At 35.3% G+C, this 16,661-nt stretch overlaps 1 protein-coding gene across 1 annotated transcript in view; it reads left to right on the forward strand.

Moving 5' to 3' along the window:
* The first annotated feature begins 1,473 nt into the window (after positions 1–1,473).
* The window catches only part of LOC145679532 (trypsin delta-like), a 34,275-nt gene continuing 19,087 nt past the window's right edge, over positions 1,474–16,661 (forward strand). Inside the window, exons 1-3 of the mRNA XM_081750110.1 lie at positions 1,474–1,567; positions 5,212–5,371; positions 11,273–11,481. Of these exons, the coding sequence (XP_081606236.1) occupies positions 1,474–1,567; positions 5,212–5,371; positions 11,273–11,481 (463 nt within the window). The remainder of the gene's footprint in view (positions 1,568–5,211; positions 5,372–11,272; positions 11,482–16,661) is intronic.

Below are 16,661 nucleotides of genomic sequence, written 5' to 3' on the forward strand. Positions count from 1 at the left end.
TATATTGCATATTTGTTAACTTTTAGTTCCAGAATACATAATTAAAAGGCTCTCGGTTGAAAATCTCTAGAATAATCAGTGATACTTGGATGTGTGGGAAATTAGGCTGAAATAAATGCAAATAAACATGTAATTAGAAATTTATACGCGAAACTAATTTTATATCTGATAAAATATACTTCTACTGTAAATATATTTGATAACCAATTAAGACTGACAAATTAAGAAATTATATTTTAGATAAAGTGCACTCACTACAATGAAGGTAATTTTATTTTATTTACTATCACGAATATGGATATCCATCACTATTGTAAAACGAAGAATTGTGCTCCCAGCTTTATGAAGGTTTTTCCATATTTTTTCGCTGCGAAGAAATGTCTGAGCTCCATTGCTTCATTTGATTTATGGTTTTTTGATCCATCTGTTGAAACCAACAGCATCTTTCGTCTTCCTCGAGCAAAGCTACATATTGAGTGTTGATGACACTATAAACTTCCAAATTAACAGTCGTGTTGAAAAAAATGTATCCACTATTCTTCTTGAATACTCCCACTTTTAAGCATGAATTGGAATTTCATACGCTTTCTGATGATTGTCTGTAGCTCATATGAGTATTCTGACTATTCACGTATCCACATAAATTAAACCAGGCCTCATCACTGAAAATTATTTTGTTCATTTTGATGATGACGTTGTTCCACGTAAACCTGTGCAACCACTGACAATAATTTATGCGTTTCTGGAAATCGGACGACTCAGTTCTTAAACTACTCGCACTCTATACGTTTTCAGCCCTATGGTAAGATGATAAAGATTTCCCTATCTCTTGCGAAAGTCGCCTCAGAGACTTCCTAGGGAAGTTCTGCAACTTTTGACCAAATCCACTAGAAAGTCTTGTCTGAAAATCGTCCGCTCCTCGGTTCATCTGCAACGTTTCTTGTTTCCCGAAATCTTTTAACTAAATCATACATCGTTGTTTTTCCACGTGAAGGGGTGTTGGGATATCTTCTATTAAAGATCTTTACACAGCGTTCCTATGATTTAACTTCAAAGTAAGCTTCCAAAATAACAACTCTCTGCTTCCGTGTAAGACTCAGAGTGAACTGAATTTGTGGGTCTTTTAATTGGACATCTGGCTCTTATTCTTGCTGCTCACTGCGCATGCATCGTCATTCATTGTTCATCTAATGTTGATTTGTATGTTACAATACGAACAAACAGAGAACAGTTTCTAAAAACATTACATCATTGGTCAACAATGAATGTTTAAAATCAGAGTTGGGGGACTTTAGAAACGTTCTGCATGTATACATATATAACCTAAGATCCATCTCTCTTCTTTAGCCTAACCAGCATAACTGTGGGATGTAAAACTCAAACTCAAACTTTAAGATCCATCTCATCTAAACTAATACGTACAGTAATTAATAAATTCAAGTGACAAAGTCTTTGTCTCAATTTTAGGGACATATGGATAACAAACAAATGCAGTTCGTTAAAGGACCAATTATGGCTGGCAACGAGAATGAAATAGAAGCAGCTGCTTTTGCACCTCCTAATTGTAGTAAGTATTGGCGTCTTATTCTATGAGTTAATTTTGTGGTCGTACACTTCAATGTATTACATAGTCACAAACGGGACTGTAAAGGAGGTATCGAGAATGTATGTATATCCTCATAGTTATTTTGATAACAAAGAGTAAATTCAGGAAGTGCGCATGTATACACAATAAAAAGTGGATGTGTTAATTCAACACATGAGGATCTGTTTTACCCGCGTATTAAATTTTGTTATAGCCTGGTACTACTTCAGTTCCACCGAATGTAAATTCTTAAAGTGGTAGTGAATAAATCAAGTACTTGATATGAAAACTTATAGTATGGAATGATTTTAATAACATATCATTTGTATTTTTGTGTACAGTTGCAAAACAAGTACTTTTACGAAAATGTTTTCTTTCTTAAGGGGAAAACATGGATGGATCATGAGGGGATATGAGGGATGATAAAGTATATAACTTAAATTATTTGTAAGTGGTTACAAGAACCGAAATATTGTTGTCGAGTTACGGGGAAGATCGTGGACTTTAATGTTGAAATTTCCCAACAGACTTCGTAGATGAAAGAAGAGCATTGGAAAATGACGAGCAAAGTAATCAAACGCAATATCAAATGTTCTTGTGTTACTGGCATTTTGAAGTGTCTTTATACACCGAGATAGATAAATTGTAGGCACATCGAAAACAGATGATAGTATTTCAGGTAACGTGTATTTTATCAGAAAATCCAATGCACTTAGAGAACTTTATTCGTGAAAGATTACAGAGAATATACGTTGTTCGTTACCTGGTGTGAATATAAAATATACCGCGTAGCTCAAAAATTAATTCAAATTCTCGGTATTAGTTACATATTTGTGACATCCCTGCAAAGCAATGCGTAAGGATTGACCATGCGAGCTAGAATATTCCTAACAGCACAATGGGTGTATGAGTCGTTCAGTTTCAAAATGGCTGTTGTCCATTTACAGCAAATCCCAGAAAACTTAAAAAAATCTAGGATCTGCATGTTTTGGAGAATTGTGAATACTTCAGTGTGTTCATGTGAAAAACTTGAAATCCTACAATATTTCCAGTTCTACAAAACGCATCGATCCTACAGTTTTTTTTTCTTTTCTTCGATTTGATATAAGTGGACAAGAGCCGTTTTGGAACCGGACGATTCATATATGGAAAGAACAACGTGACTGTTTCTACTTCCGTATCCTTCCTGGCGTTATTTTCACACTGCAAAAGGAACATTATTGTCCAGTTTAACGTCGCTCAATAACTCCGTATCAAAACGGTAACACCGGGCCATTGGTGTTGAAATTGCGTACACGCTAAAATGTCAGTCACTAACATCATAATTTCTTTGCTGTGTACACTCGTAATCGTGAGTGTACTCGTCTTGTCAGATTCCGGAACCAATATTAATTCATTTCTTTAAAATCAAACATTCTTCTATACTTGTACACATTGTGACAAAGAGAAAACAAGACTGAGTCTGTAAAGATTACAGAGAATATATGTTGTTTATTACTTGGTGTAAATATAAAATATACCGTAAAGGTATGTTCATAGCAAAAAAAAAAAAAAATTGAAAGTAATACAAATTTTCAATGATGTTTACTAGATATTTATGATATACTTGGACGGTAATGTGTAAGTTTAATATTACAGTATTGTTATTAAGTATTATTAAGTTTTGAAAGGCTGACCACTGGCGAATAATAGTTATTATTATTACATTGAATTTATCGTTCATGACATTTAATGAAAAAATACTAACGTTTATACCCCTGTTAGGTATTTCAGACCCCAAGTAACACTGCAAAGAGTCACAGTATTTGTTTTTGTCCGTATTAGTACAAAGTAGTTCACGTCAAACTACGAGAGTGGACAAGTAAAAAGCATCTTATATCAAATTACTTTTGGTTTAGAAAGGAATAAAGGAAAGGCTTGGGTCTGTAAGATCCCACCAGATTAGTTTAAAATTAATACCATCTGCGTTAGTAAGACTCCACACGTGATGAGTAATTTGATCAATAAAAATTACATTGGAAGATACGTTAGATATAATTTTCACGTTACAGTCAAAAACTAATGGATTGCTAAATGTCTTTTTTTTAATGAATGTGTTTTAATAAAGCACTGATAATATTCGTGGAGTTCTGGGAATTTTTATATTTTGAAGAGAACGACGTTATTCACGTCAAAACAGGTATTCTATATTTTAATTTGGTATTTCTGTTTCTGGTTGAGCAATTATAAAAGCTATTTAAAATGTGTTAAATTTTATTTAGAGAAAATTTGTGTGCTTTTTGTATTAGGTTAGTGCGAATGAAATTTCCGCTTTGACATTTAGTAGGAGCTCACCCCTTCAACACAACAAAGGGATGGATTAAGGTTGCGCTTCTAACTTCAGAAACCCAGTACATGTCCAACACGCAGATTGGCGTACTCAATCAGAAGTCACTATGTTGTTGAGCAGGATTGTATGAAAGTACACATTGAGGGTACACAATTGCAAGTGATTAATTTATTTGATTCTAAATTGGTACATTCTGCAAAAAATATTAATAGTAAATTTTAGCCCAGAGTAGCGAATGAACGTACCATTCACCATTCTTTGCCAAATTTCGTTCCGGTAACACAGCATTGTAGAATGAGATCCGTGGGCACTAACCAACATTATGTTCGGATGAGACTTCAGGCAGCATGGAAACGGACCGTCACAAAAGTGCTTGTGCTATTGCAGACGAGCTAGTCAAAACCTATACCATTATCGTGCAATCGATAACTGAAAAAGTTGGACTTCTGGGTCCCATATGAGTTTTCACACTTGCAATAAAAAATGCGCTTCCGGATGTGTGTAGTTATTTGAGAGTAAGGTAGAACCGGGAAAGTTTTCCGCATCGGTTTGTCACTTTAGATAAAAATGCAATTACTATGATAATCGTAAATGATCAGAACAATACTTATATCGTAATCAACATTCTGGATGGTTTGCTAAACCATGTCTCCATCCACAGACGGTGTTGCTGATATTAAGGTCTTTGACAGAAGTGATTCATCATATGTTTCTCGTGCTAGGTGAAACCACCAATAGAGATAGTTACAGTGTTGAACCCCATGAAATGCACCACAAACTTGTTTGCAAGTATCTAGCAATGATCAACAGACGTAGTGCTTTCATGTCGGACGACAATGTTCGCCACATGTAGCACAAACGACGGTGCAAGCTCTCCATGAATTCTCATATGAAATCATGTATTACCCTGATACCTCTCTCAGTACCACTTCTTCCGTTATCTCTTTCATCTTCCCTGGTGATTGGGGTTGGAACAGATGTTCAAGTAGCTCTTCGCACGGAATTAAACAGTTGGGTGAATGATAGTGGAAGTGTGTGGTTGCATACGTGGTCTATTGCAGTTTTCATTTGTGTGTGTGTGCGTGTCTGTGTGTGTGTGTGTGTGTGTGCAAAAATGCCGGATGTAGGATGAACAATTCATTCGTATCAACCTAATGAACAATAATTTGCACAATATCTATGAAACCAACGCAGATTTTACTATAAGAGTGAAATTCTCTGCTGCATGCAAACATTTACCTATACCTGGACAAAACAAAAGCAAGCGCACTATCTTACTATTATTTTAACATTGCAGAATGTGGAATTCTAAATTTAGATGCAAGAATCGTTAATGGACAGTTGTCAAGCCCTCACAAGATGCCCTGGTTGGCAGTAATATTCACTGGGCCTACTTTGTGTGGAGGGACAATTCTTAACACAAGGTATATTCTTACAGCTGGACACTGTGTCAAGGAGTAAGTATTCTTCAAACCGATTTCCTGCGATACTATGTGTGTAATTACAATTTAGTATTTTATTAGACAAACATTTTCAGTTCTACTTTTTGGTAAACCACAGTATATAGAAGTGGTGGGAAGAGTATTATGATCCTTTGTATGTAAATGATAAGGATTACAGTGTTTTATTTTGATCTATAAGTCATATTTTAACCTGCATAGTCACTGGAAGAAGAAAAGATAAAATCAGGGATTAAATCTCGGGAGGGCTGAGGCTTCCACCAATTTTATGTACAGTACTGTGAGAAAGCAACAAAAGTACTACTGCATATTCAATCGAGCAAATCTAGAGAAAGGCCTCTCCGACAGGCCCGGAGGGACGTCATCCCTCATACGTGACTCTAACTGGCCATAGATGCCGAAGGTCCAGAAATCTAAATCCTAAAATCCAAAGGCCTCTCCAATGTTGTAATTGCGACGTATAGTCAATGCACCCAAGAGTATCTCTCCGCCTCTTTTTCTGCCTCCCTCTGCCTTCACGTGGTTGTCCTGCCTCTGGTGAATGTGAGGACCAGCCCGTCTTACAAGGGAAGCCATGGTCCCAACAAAATTGTACCTTTAGAACTATAGGATATCAGTCTTAAATATTTATGTCATATAAAAGTGCATATTTTGTAATAGTATTTTTACAAGTGCCATAATCTACAATTATGAGATACGAGTCATTTTGTTGATATTGGTTTCTTACTTTCTGTTCCATGCATAATTTAATAAATTACAGTACCGAAATGGAGCAAAATAATTTAAACTATTATCTCCGGTCAAAATGATCATGAATCAGATTAGAATTTAATCCCTCCCTGAAATAGGCCAATATAAAAGTAAATTAGTTCATCCGTCACAGTTTAAATTAAATCAGTCATTATAATTTCAAATGCATCATTTACAAGATTTTTCTCACGATTTTCTAATTTGGGGACATGTTCTCAACATTCAATAAGTTCTGGAATTGTGTCTACTATCTTTATACAAACTGTGGCTGGTAAATTGTAATGCTTGCTATTGCAGTAAGAAAAATAGGTGACAGAAGTTAGAAATTGGTCTCAGTTACTAAACAACTCTCTCTCTGAAGCAAACACTGGGTGTCATGAAAAGAAATACAATTTTGTAAAAAAAAAAAAAAAAAAAATGTTCAACACGAAAATACTCAGGCTTCTCTAGGAAAATTTGGGGCATTCTGAGGAAACAACCTTGATAACATGGATGTCCTATGATCTTAAAGAGGGCTTTAGCTTCGCAAATTACATCACATTCTTTACTTGCTTCTCTGTTTTATTCTGTGCGGCCATTATTTCTTCTCTTATGGTTCTCTGTTTGTAGATTCCTTTATTCTGGCACCATCAATTTGAACTCTTGATCACATAATTTTCTTTTCTAAGTTTAAAATGACCTGCTGTGTAGATGAAAGATTCGTAAGCAGGGAAACATCTTAGTATTACTTGTAATGGGATTTTAGATATTAGTTCACTAATATTAGGCTTTACAAATGACTGAAAGATGCCTATATTACCTATATAAGTGAATAATTAACTCATAAATGCACTTATACTTTCATTTATTTTCTGGTCTACTTCACATTTTTATTCATATTTTATAACTCTTAAATCACTTTCAGAAAATTCATTATATGTATATTAATTAGAATTCAGGATAGTCATGTGATTACGACTCTTCTCTTTCCAAAATATGAATAGGCCTACGTTAAGTGAATTCTGATTTCTAGTATTATATGCTTCAAAATTTTTATCTACTACGAAAGATAACGCAGCCACACAAAAAACAAAACTTCTGTGTACCGAACCCCAGAGTATGGATTTGATGTATTTTATTACACAGAATACAAACTTCGAAACCCCAGGACGATCGACCGTGTCAGTTTTTTTGCTATGGGCGAAGCACTTGAGCGATTTTGGACAGGAAGGATACATGTAACACAGACATACAAAAAAACAAAAGTTCTGTGTACCGGACTCCAGGGTTTGGATTCGATGTATTTTGTCACAGAGAATCCAAATTTCAAAATCCCAAGGCGATTGACCGTGTCAATTCCTTTTTATGGACGAAAAACTTGAACGATTTTAGATAGGGCGGAGGGATACATTTAACGCAGCCATACAAAAACACGAAAGTTCTGTTCAGTGGACCCCAGGGTACGGATTTGATGTATTTTGTTACACATAATCCAAATTTCAAAACTTCAGAAGAATTGATCGTGACAATTTTTTTATGGGCGAAAAACGCGCAATTTTGGATAGGGAGGATACATGTAACACAGTTATACCAAAAAAAAATTTGTGCAGCGGACCTCAGGATTCGATATATTTTGTTACACAGAATGCAAATTTCGAAACCCTAGGACGATTGACTATGTCATTTTTGTTTTATAGGCGAGGGGGCGTGTCCTCCCTATCCAAAATCGCCCAAATTTTTCGCCATAAAAATTGACACGATCAGTCATCCTGGGGTTTCGAAAGTTGGATTCTGTGTAACAAAATACATTAAATCCATACCCTGGGGTCCACTGAACAGAACTTTTATTTTTGTGTGTGTGGCTATGTTATCATTCACTGGAAACCCTGCCACATTGTACGGCCATTGCAACAACCAAATCAAGGGACTTTTGAGATAAGGGGAAGCAGACTTAACGTTTGCTACAATAGTTCGTGCTTCAGACTCTTATCGTTGTAAGCTTGTTGCAACACGCAATAGAAATTAATGACTTTGTAATGGACTGTTTTCTCCTTTTCGAACAGTTTAATGGATTTTACAATTACAGAAGATCAAAAGGATTATTTAAGGTGCATACTGTATATGAAAGTGATAAAAAGCAATATTCTTACTACTACTATTAACAATTTACTACTATTAAAACGATAAGTTTTTATTCTCGTTTTAGCCCTAGTTCGTTAATATATATAATAACTTCAGATCAGAGATCGATAAGCTTTGACATTAAATATGGTCAGTAATTATTCCTTTTTGTCCCTTTTATTATAAGGATCGTGCCTAGATACACTTGTTTATTCTTCTATCCATACATGTATATCAACAACAATTTCTTCCATGACAACCTATTAATTGCTTCTTTTCTCTTTTTAAATGTATATATGTTCAATTATTGCGCCTCTGATCATGTCGACAAAAACAGGTACAGATTGATAATATCGTTATAGTAATAATATATCGTTGTACTATTACTAATAAAAATGTTACTTAAAACATTTGTCTTTGCGCAATGTTGGAACACTAAGGTTAACCGCCACTGTCATATACGTACTACTCTCTACACCAGCGTTTCCCAACCTTTTTCAACTTGCGGCACACTACGGGTGTAACTTGAATTTTCGCGACACACATATATTATTATTATTATTATTATTATTATTATTATTATTATTATTATTATTATTATTATTATTATTATTATTATTATTATTTTATTCGTAAATATAAAATACCGTGGTATTTTTTTGTTTGTGATTACTGATCTCACAGGGAAGAAAGCTCGATCGCTGCTTCTCCCCCCGTGGTAAATCATTATGCTTATTTTTCATTCTAGTGTAAAAATAGAGAACAATTGCACTGAAATATAGGACTCAGGTTTTTAAAAATACACTTTCTTTTTCGAAAACTGTATCCAACCTTTCACTAAGAAGGAAGATCACTAAATAACGAACGAACAAACTAATCTCTTGTACTTTAATAACACAAATGTAGGTAATTTGTATACAAGTTTGCTTTACCGAAAGGAATTAATTATATTTTAATATTTCAAGTTACAAAATATTCTGCAACAATAAAGAAGCAATAATGGTAATAACAATGATAACAAATACTTTCTTCAAAGCTAAAAATGTACAGAAAAGTAACACAGTATGAAAATTATAATTTATTAACATCGTTGATCTACATTTAATTTTTAAATATTTTATGAAGGTTAGAATTATTCAATAATATTAGTAATGTAACATTATTTCAATAATATCTATTGAAGGTTGCAATTGTTTAATAATAATATATGAAGGTTACAGTTTTTCAAAATTAAGTGAAACAAGTTGGTGCATGAAGCAAAATTAATGTGCAACTTGAGCTTGATGTTCTTTCATAATCTTCTTCAATTGTTAAACACACCCTCATGTCGTGTTCCGGAGTTAACAGTTGTGACCCTCTTACACTTGATTGTGTTCTTTGCAGAAAATTCTGCTTTACTCAGAAATAGCTGGATATTCTCTCCGGAGAGAAATCCAGAATGATGCCTTGTCTTCTTGTGAGTGCTGGTGCTTCAAACCTCGGTTATTCCTCACATCGACCAATTCACTTTTTTCCTGTAGGCCTACATTTAATTCTGGTGACTGTAGGACGAAAGGCGCAAAGTAGTCACTCACCCAGTCAAATGAATTAAACTGAAGCGTAGGAAAATACTTCTCAACATTGGTGCACATCAAAGACAATGTGTCTGAAATGAGTGGAGGTCTGCGCGGATGCGGATACCCGCGGATATCCGCATCGAAACGGGTATCTGCGGATATATATTTCATTTCTGTGTGGATAGCGGATAAAGTTGCGGATATGGTGTCCTACTTCTTTTCCCTACCTAAAAAAGCGCTATGAAATTTATGATGATGGTGGAAAGAGCACTAAAGAAACGTTTGTTTCGAATTAGAAGTTTTAAAGCCAGTTGTAAAATGACTAAAATCAAAATAGGTGTGTGTGAAGGTTGTGACTCAGTGACAGGAAAAGGGCAAGAAATGACACGAGAAAGTTGTTCTTTTATTGCTCTTTTCAAAGGCTATTTAAAATGTGCCTAAAATAGTTTCGAAATCATGACTATCATAGAATATGTAAATTGTATATATTTGCTACCTCATTATCTGCGGATGCGGGTGCTGATAGAGTGCTGCGGATGCGGATGCGGATGCGATATTTTATATTCGCGCAGACCTCTAGAAATGAGTGTTGAGAGATGTGTCACTTTTACAGCACTTTGTAATCTCAAATGTCACATTTGTTTTGTTTTCTAATTCTGACCTCTCAAAATGAGAGTTTCTCCCTAAATGAGCAAATTTTGTCACTTAAGGTTAGGATATTTCCCTTTTTTCCCTGCATGCATTTGTTCAGCGTATTCAATGTTTGGAATATGTCTGTAAGAAAAGTAACTTTATTGCACCAAGGATTATCACTAAGGAAATCAACATTTTCACTTTCTTCTGACAGAAAGAATAGAAGAGGTTGTTCTTTAAGTGCAAAAAATCTTGACAATACACGACTACGAGACAACCACCTCGATTTCGTCGCGGCACACCAGCGGCCCATTCGCGGCACACCAGTGTGCCGCGGCACACCGGTTGGGAAACGCTGCTCTACACTTTTTTACATATCTATACAAATCCATGGCGGCTCCTAAGGGGATATCACATCAATAAAGAGTATAAATTTTATTGCTAAAATCTAAAGAAGAAAGCTTCGCGCAGCTTCAGAAAGTTGTAGACTAGAACTAGTAAGATGCATTAGGTAAGCTTGCTTCCGTCAGGTTGCATAGCCACGACATTTAAATTTTTATCGATGTAACTTCCTCCAAGATCCGTCATTGATACTGACATAACAAAACTTTAAAGGAATCAGTTATGTACATATCTAATATGTACAGGTATACGGTATACGTATGAGGGTTTAGATACACCTAGGGTTCACTAATTATGTCTGTTGGAAATTAGATCAAGAATATAATAGAGACTAAATAACGATTTTACAAAATAAATAAGTAAATAAAATAAATTTATTCTTTTAGAATGTGACAACATACAGTAAAAGCATTTCGTTTTCCATTTCGAAATTAATTTCTTGATTTCTATTTTGCAGCGCCTCAAATGATATAACAGTTGTGTTAGGAGTTCATGATCTAGCAAATATGGACAGCCAACAAGTGTATGAGATTGATTATTACATTATGCACAAAAATTATCGAGCAACGCCTCAAGCACAGTATCGAGACATCGCTGTGATTCGATTAAGAAGAAACATTAAGTTCAGCAGAACTGTCAGTCCTGTATGTTTAGATACAATTGCAAGTAAGAAGTTTCTTTCTTAAACAATATTATATTTGCTAGAAAAGTTCCAGTACTGATGTAAAAGAAAATCAACTCAGTAACTAAAGTATCTTGTCTCTGCCCCCTCACTGCACTCCACCCATTAGTTTGCTTCTATCCACAACTATCAGCGTTTCTGAGGGTCATGGAAGCCAGCAAAGTCAGCTTCTTCTGAGATGCTTAATAGCAAATCTATCACAGCCTTTCGAATTTTCTACATGATCTTGATATCTCCTCCATTTCAGTGGCATTTTTAACCGAGAAAACAATAAATTTCACAGGGACTGATCATGCTGATATGAAAGAGAAAGATTACTATATTCGGCCAGATATTCCTCGTCTTTACAACAATATCAGGCCTCACATCTACAAGTCAGTTCGCGACGCCGAATCTCCTGACACAAACTTTTCAGCACCTCAATGTGCAAGTGCTTACTGTCTATTCCTGAAGCAGGTATTTGTGGCGTATTGGTACCAACACTTTAACAATTCATGCTATCAAGCTCCAACTTGCTTTTTTCTAGGCTGATGGTTGCTGAATCATGGCTACGTCATTCGACACTTTGCTACTTCGTTTGAGGATCGTATTTGTTAAACTAATTTTCATCTTATGCAATATTGTTGAGCAGGAGAATCAGATCATTTCTCTCGTTTTCTAAGAGTTCATCAATAAATTGCTCTTCGCGTTCCTTCTGTTCCTGTGTCAGGGAATGAGGAACAATTTTTACATTAGGCTTCCGTTTCCCTAAATCATGGAAGATTTGATGAGACATTCCTATGCAATTCAGTATATGCGGCATACAAACAGTATCATCACATCTTAAAATACGTTTCTATTACGTTTCATATATTCTTCAATATGTGTTGTTGAAGACCACCCTACTCATAAATCGTCTTCCACTGAAACCCCTGCTCTCTTTGAAACTTCTTTTGCCATTCAAACACACGCCCTGATCACCATACGCTTTCTGTTTGTATCATGTTTCATGTTTCCTTAGATGCATTTCCTACTTCTACAACTTGAAGTACATTTCGTCACTTGCTTACTTCCAATTAAATGCGTTAACATAACGAACAGTAATCTGCTAGGTAGAGTCATATCACCTGGTGGATTTGCGAGGAAGCATTTGTACTATGTATTCACAATACGTATTTTATAAGGTGGCTAAATATCATCTAATTGACTTCTTTCAGGTTTGAGAATTTAGAAAGAAATGGAAAAACGATTATGGGATTTCTTTTAGTAAGAGTTACATATACATAGGTTATCTTTACAACATATCCATTATATCTTTGAATATGTATAATTCATATCATTGAATATGTATCAGTTATATTATTGATATGTTCATATCAAATTATCCAATTATAATATTGCGTTTCGCTCCTTACAATCTTTGCAATGCATTTATATGATGATCAATAAGTATATAAATATAAGAAGTACTATTCTTAATTATATAACAATATTACTAGTTTATGTTATCAAATATTAATCCTATATTATGAATTTTCAGACCAGCGAAATACGGTTTTTATACATACGAGGATGGCAAAACATGATATGCCACTTTTTGACCATTTTCTGATTTTTCGCTCCGTAATTAGTTACATTGAGATCCATATGCTGGCAAATATTGATAATTGCTTAATTAAAGAATCCTTATTTACCAGAAAATATTTCATTTTTAGTTTTGGATTGGATGGAAGTAATTTTAATTTAATTCAAAATCTTGTTTAATTTGCTCTCCTGTAAAAATGTACGTATCATGTTTTGTCATTCTCGTATAGAGTCACATGGGGTAATATACTCACTTAGTCAAACTCGAGCTAATAGCTTTCGCAAATAAAGAATTTTTCAAAGGTTAGTATTGTACATTAAAGCTGCATGTTTTCTTATGAACATACCTGTAAGTTATTTGTGTGTGTTTTTGATACTAATTGAACTGTAGATAATGAAACAGATTAAGATCAATCTAGACAAATAACCTCACCAATGGGTGAAATATTCAAACAGAAGTAAATTGCCCAATACAATGTTCGGTTAACAAGAAAAATGTCGTATAAGATGAAGCACTAATATGTAACATCACATATTATATTCATTTAATATAATGCGCGAAACAGTGAAAATGACTAAAATAATTATGAATTATACAGTACAAAGTTTCTGGAAGCTTAAAAGCACAACAGTAGCTTATGATTAACATTAGTGACACTTTACTGATTTTTCTTAAGTCAGTAACCATGCATTGAAAAGAAAATATTACACAAAGTTTATGAAAGCCCAAACTTACGAAAATACAAATGAACGACATTATGAACGATTTACTGAACTAAAGTGAAATGCATCGTAATATTAAACTTTAGTATTTGAACTGTAGTATTGAATTTTTTAAATGTAGTATTGAACAATATCATATTATATTCATGAAAGTGAATAATGCTACATCTAAAAGAAATTCGAATACTATTGATACATTAAGACAGACATTGATTCTCGTAATTCTCATCTATTATATCCAGTGTAACATTTGTTAAAACTAAAATATCTTATGACTGTGATCTATTGTCTACCACTCAACTACCAAGACCAGTAATTCATATACCAAAGTAAACATTCCAATATAATCGTAATTACTTTTATTTTTATACTTTATATTGAATTCTTTTTAACTTTTACCTTTTCTACACCATCACCCTATATCGAGGGTTTTCTTCTGACCTTACGTCAATAGCTAATTAACTTCCTTTTCACCAACTTCACATACATTACATAATAACGTAATCAATAACAAAAGCAACTATCAATTGTTTTTTTTAAATAAATTCAACATTTCTTTTTCTTCTTCCTTGCAACATACATTTTCTTGAAATACTTGTTACCTACTTCACTACAAAATTTCCCCCTTCATTTTTTTTTAAAACGAAGTTAACTCTTACTCTTTTTCTCATTAACAGTCTTTTTTTATTTTGCCTCTTTTACGATGTCTGGTATCTCGTGCTCCATTGTCCAACCTAGAATTATCCGCAAAACGTAACTGATGTCCCTCTTGAAGAAAAGCTTCGGATGATTCTTGAAGCATCCCCTTCTCCTTTTGTAATTCCTTTCTTTGAAAGTTGTCTTTTAGAATCGACCTTCCTTGTTGAGTTCGTAGCGAACTTCCAGTCTTCTGTTTACATATATTTCCACCTTTCTTGTCTTCCTTCCCCTGTAATCCATTACTAGATTCAAGTCTGGACAGAAGTTCCTTCGTTTCAACTATGTGACTGCCTCCTTTATCCATATCATGTGTTGTATCCTTTAGAGTTTCTTCATCTTTGTCAGATAATACGACCTTCACTTGGAAGTCCATCCTTGAATTTGTTTGTTTTGCTTCTTCCTTTTCAATTTGGTTCTTTTTAGCTTTTGTCTTCTCAATTATTTCTAGATAATTACGACTGGGCGTTATTACTGTATTCTTTTCTTGTTGCAACTGGTCGTCCTTGTAATCATACCTTTCAACTTCCTTTGACTGGTACCCTTCTGGAGATATTTCTTGTGATCTGAAGAATTGCAACCAATCACAACCTATTATGTTGCAATCTAGATATTTGGTCTAGGAATTAATTCGTGCGGGTGGACAAGAGATGGCGCAACGAACGGAGCGTCCCACAGTTCCGTGTATCCACACATGTGTTGCAAACCCCTGTCATCGCGTATCGTTCGTAGTATAGGGCAGTGGATTAAAGCGTCAACAACACCAGTTTGTAGTTAAGTGAACATGGCGCAATTTGTGCCTGATAAAGTGTTTTTGCGGGGTGTCCTGCTGCATTACTTTAACATGCAGAAAAGTGCGACTGAAAGTCATCGTATTTTGGTGGAAGTGTATGGTGACCATGCTCTAGCTGAGCGAACGTGTCAGAAGTGGTTTGCACGGTTTAGAAGTGGTGATTTCGGCTTGGCAGACCAAGAGCGAGCTGGACAGCCAAATAAATTTCAAGACGAAGAATTGACAGCATTGCTCGAGCAGGATTCGTGTCAAACGCAGGAACAACTTGCAGCAGCATTAGGCGTTGATCAAACAACAGTCTCCAAACGCTTGAAAGCCATGGGAATGATTCAAAAGATGTCACATTGGGTTCCATATGAATTGAAAGACAGAGACGTTGAAAGACGAAAAACCATTTGCGAATTGCTGCTTCAACGACAGAGCAGAAAGGGGATTCTGCATCGAATTATTACGGGTGAAGAGAAGTGGATCCATTACGAGAACCCTAAACGAAAAAAGGCCTGGGTGAAACCAGGTGAACCAGGTTCATCACAACCAAAACGAGATATTCACTGTGCAAAGGTTATGCTGTGCATATGGTGAGATATGAAAGGTGTGGTGTACTATGAGCTGCTGCAACCGGGTGAAACTATGAATGGAGAACGTTATCGACGACAATTAATGCGTTTGAAGCAAGCTCTGGCCAGAACACGACCAGAATGGGAGAACAGACATGATAAACTTATTGTTCAACATGATAACGCTCGCCCACATGTCGCAAAACCGGTCAAAACCTATTTAGAAAATGTCGGATGGGAAGTTTTACCCCACCCGCCGTATTCACCAGACGTTGCTCCTTCGGACTACTACTTGTTCGATTGCATGAACAACGATTTGATTGGACAGCGGTTTACTTCTTCAGAAGATATCGAAACATGGGTCTCTGACTGGATCGCTTCCAAGGATGAGGACTTCTTTCGCCACGGAATCCGTACATTGCCTGACAGATGGGCGAAAGTGGTGGCTAGCGATGGACAATATTTTTCTTTAAGTATTTATGTATTTTGTGTTTGTACTACAGCTTCAATGTGTGCGTACCAACCGCACGAATTAATTCCTAGACCAAATATTATTCACAAATCCGGAGATCAACTACGTATTCCCTTCCATTAACCGCCACTGCCACCGTAGTTTTACCCAACAAGGACAACAAACGATCTTCAGTCTTCATGACCGTTCTGTTGATTGGTACAAAGATACAATTATTGAGATATTTATCGTAAGTTGCGATTGATATCACTGAGTAACGGGCTTCTGTATCCGTTAAAAAGGGTAACTCCATTCCGTTGCACGTGACCATCTCTAATATGTCTTTAACTTCAATTTCTTCGTTAAATGAAGCCTGATAAT

The sequence above is a fragment of the Thermobia domestica genome, chromosome 2 (genome assembly GCF_964235325.1).
Source record: "Thermobia domestica chromosome 2, izTheDome1.hap1.1, whole genome shotgun sequence".
In the NCBI taxonomy this organism is placed as follows: Eukaryota; Metazoa; Arthropoda; class Insecta; order Zygentoma; family Lepismatidae; genus Thermobia; species Thermobia domestica.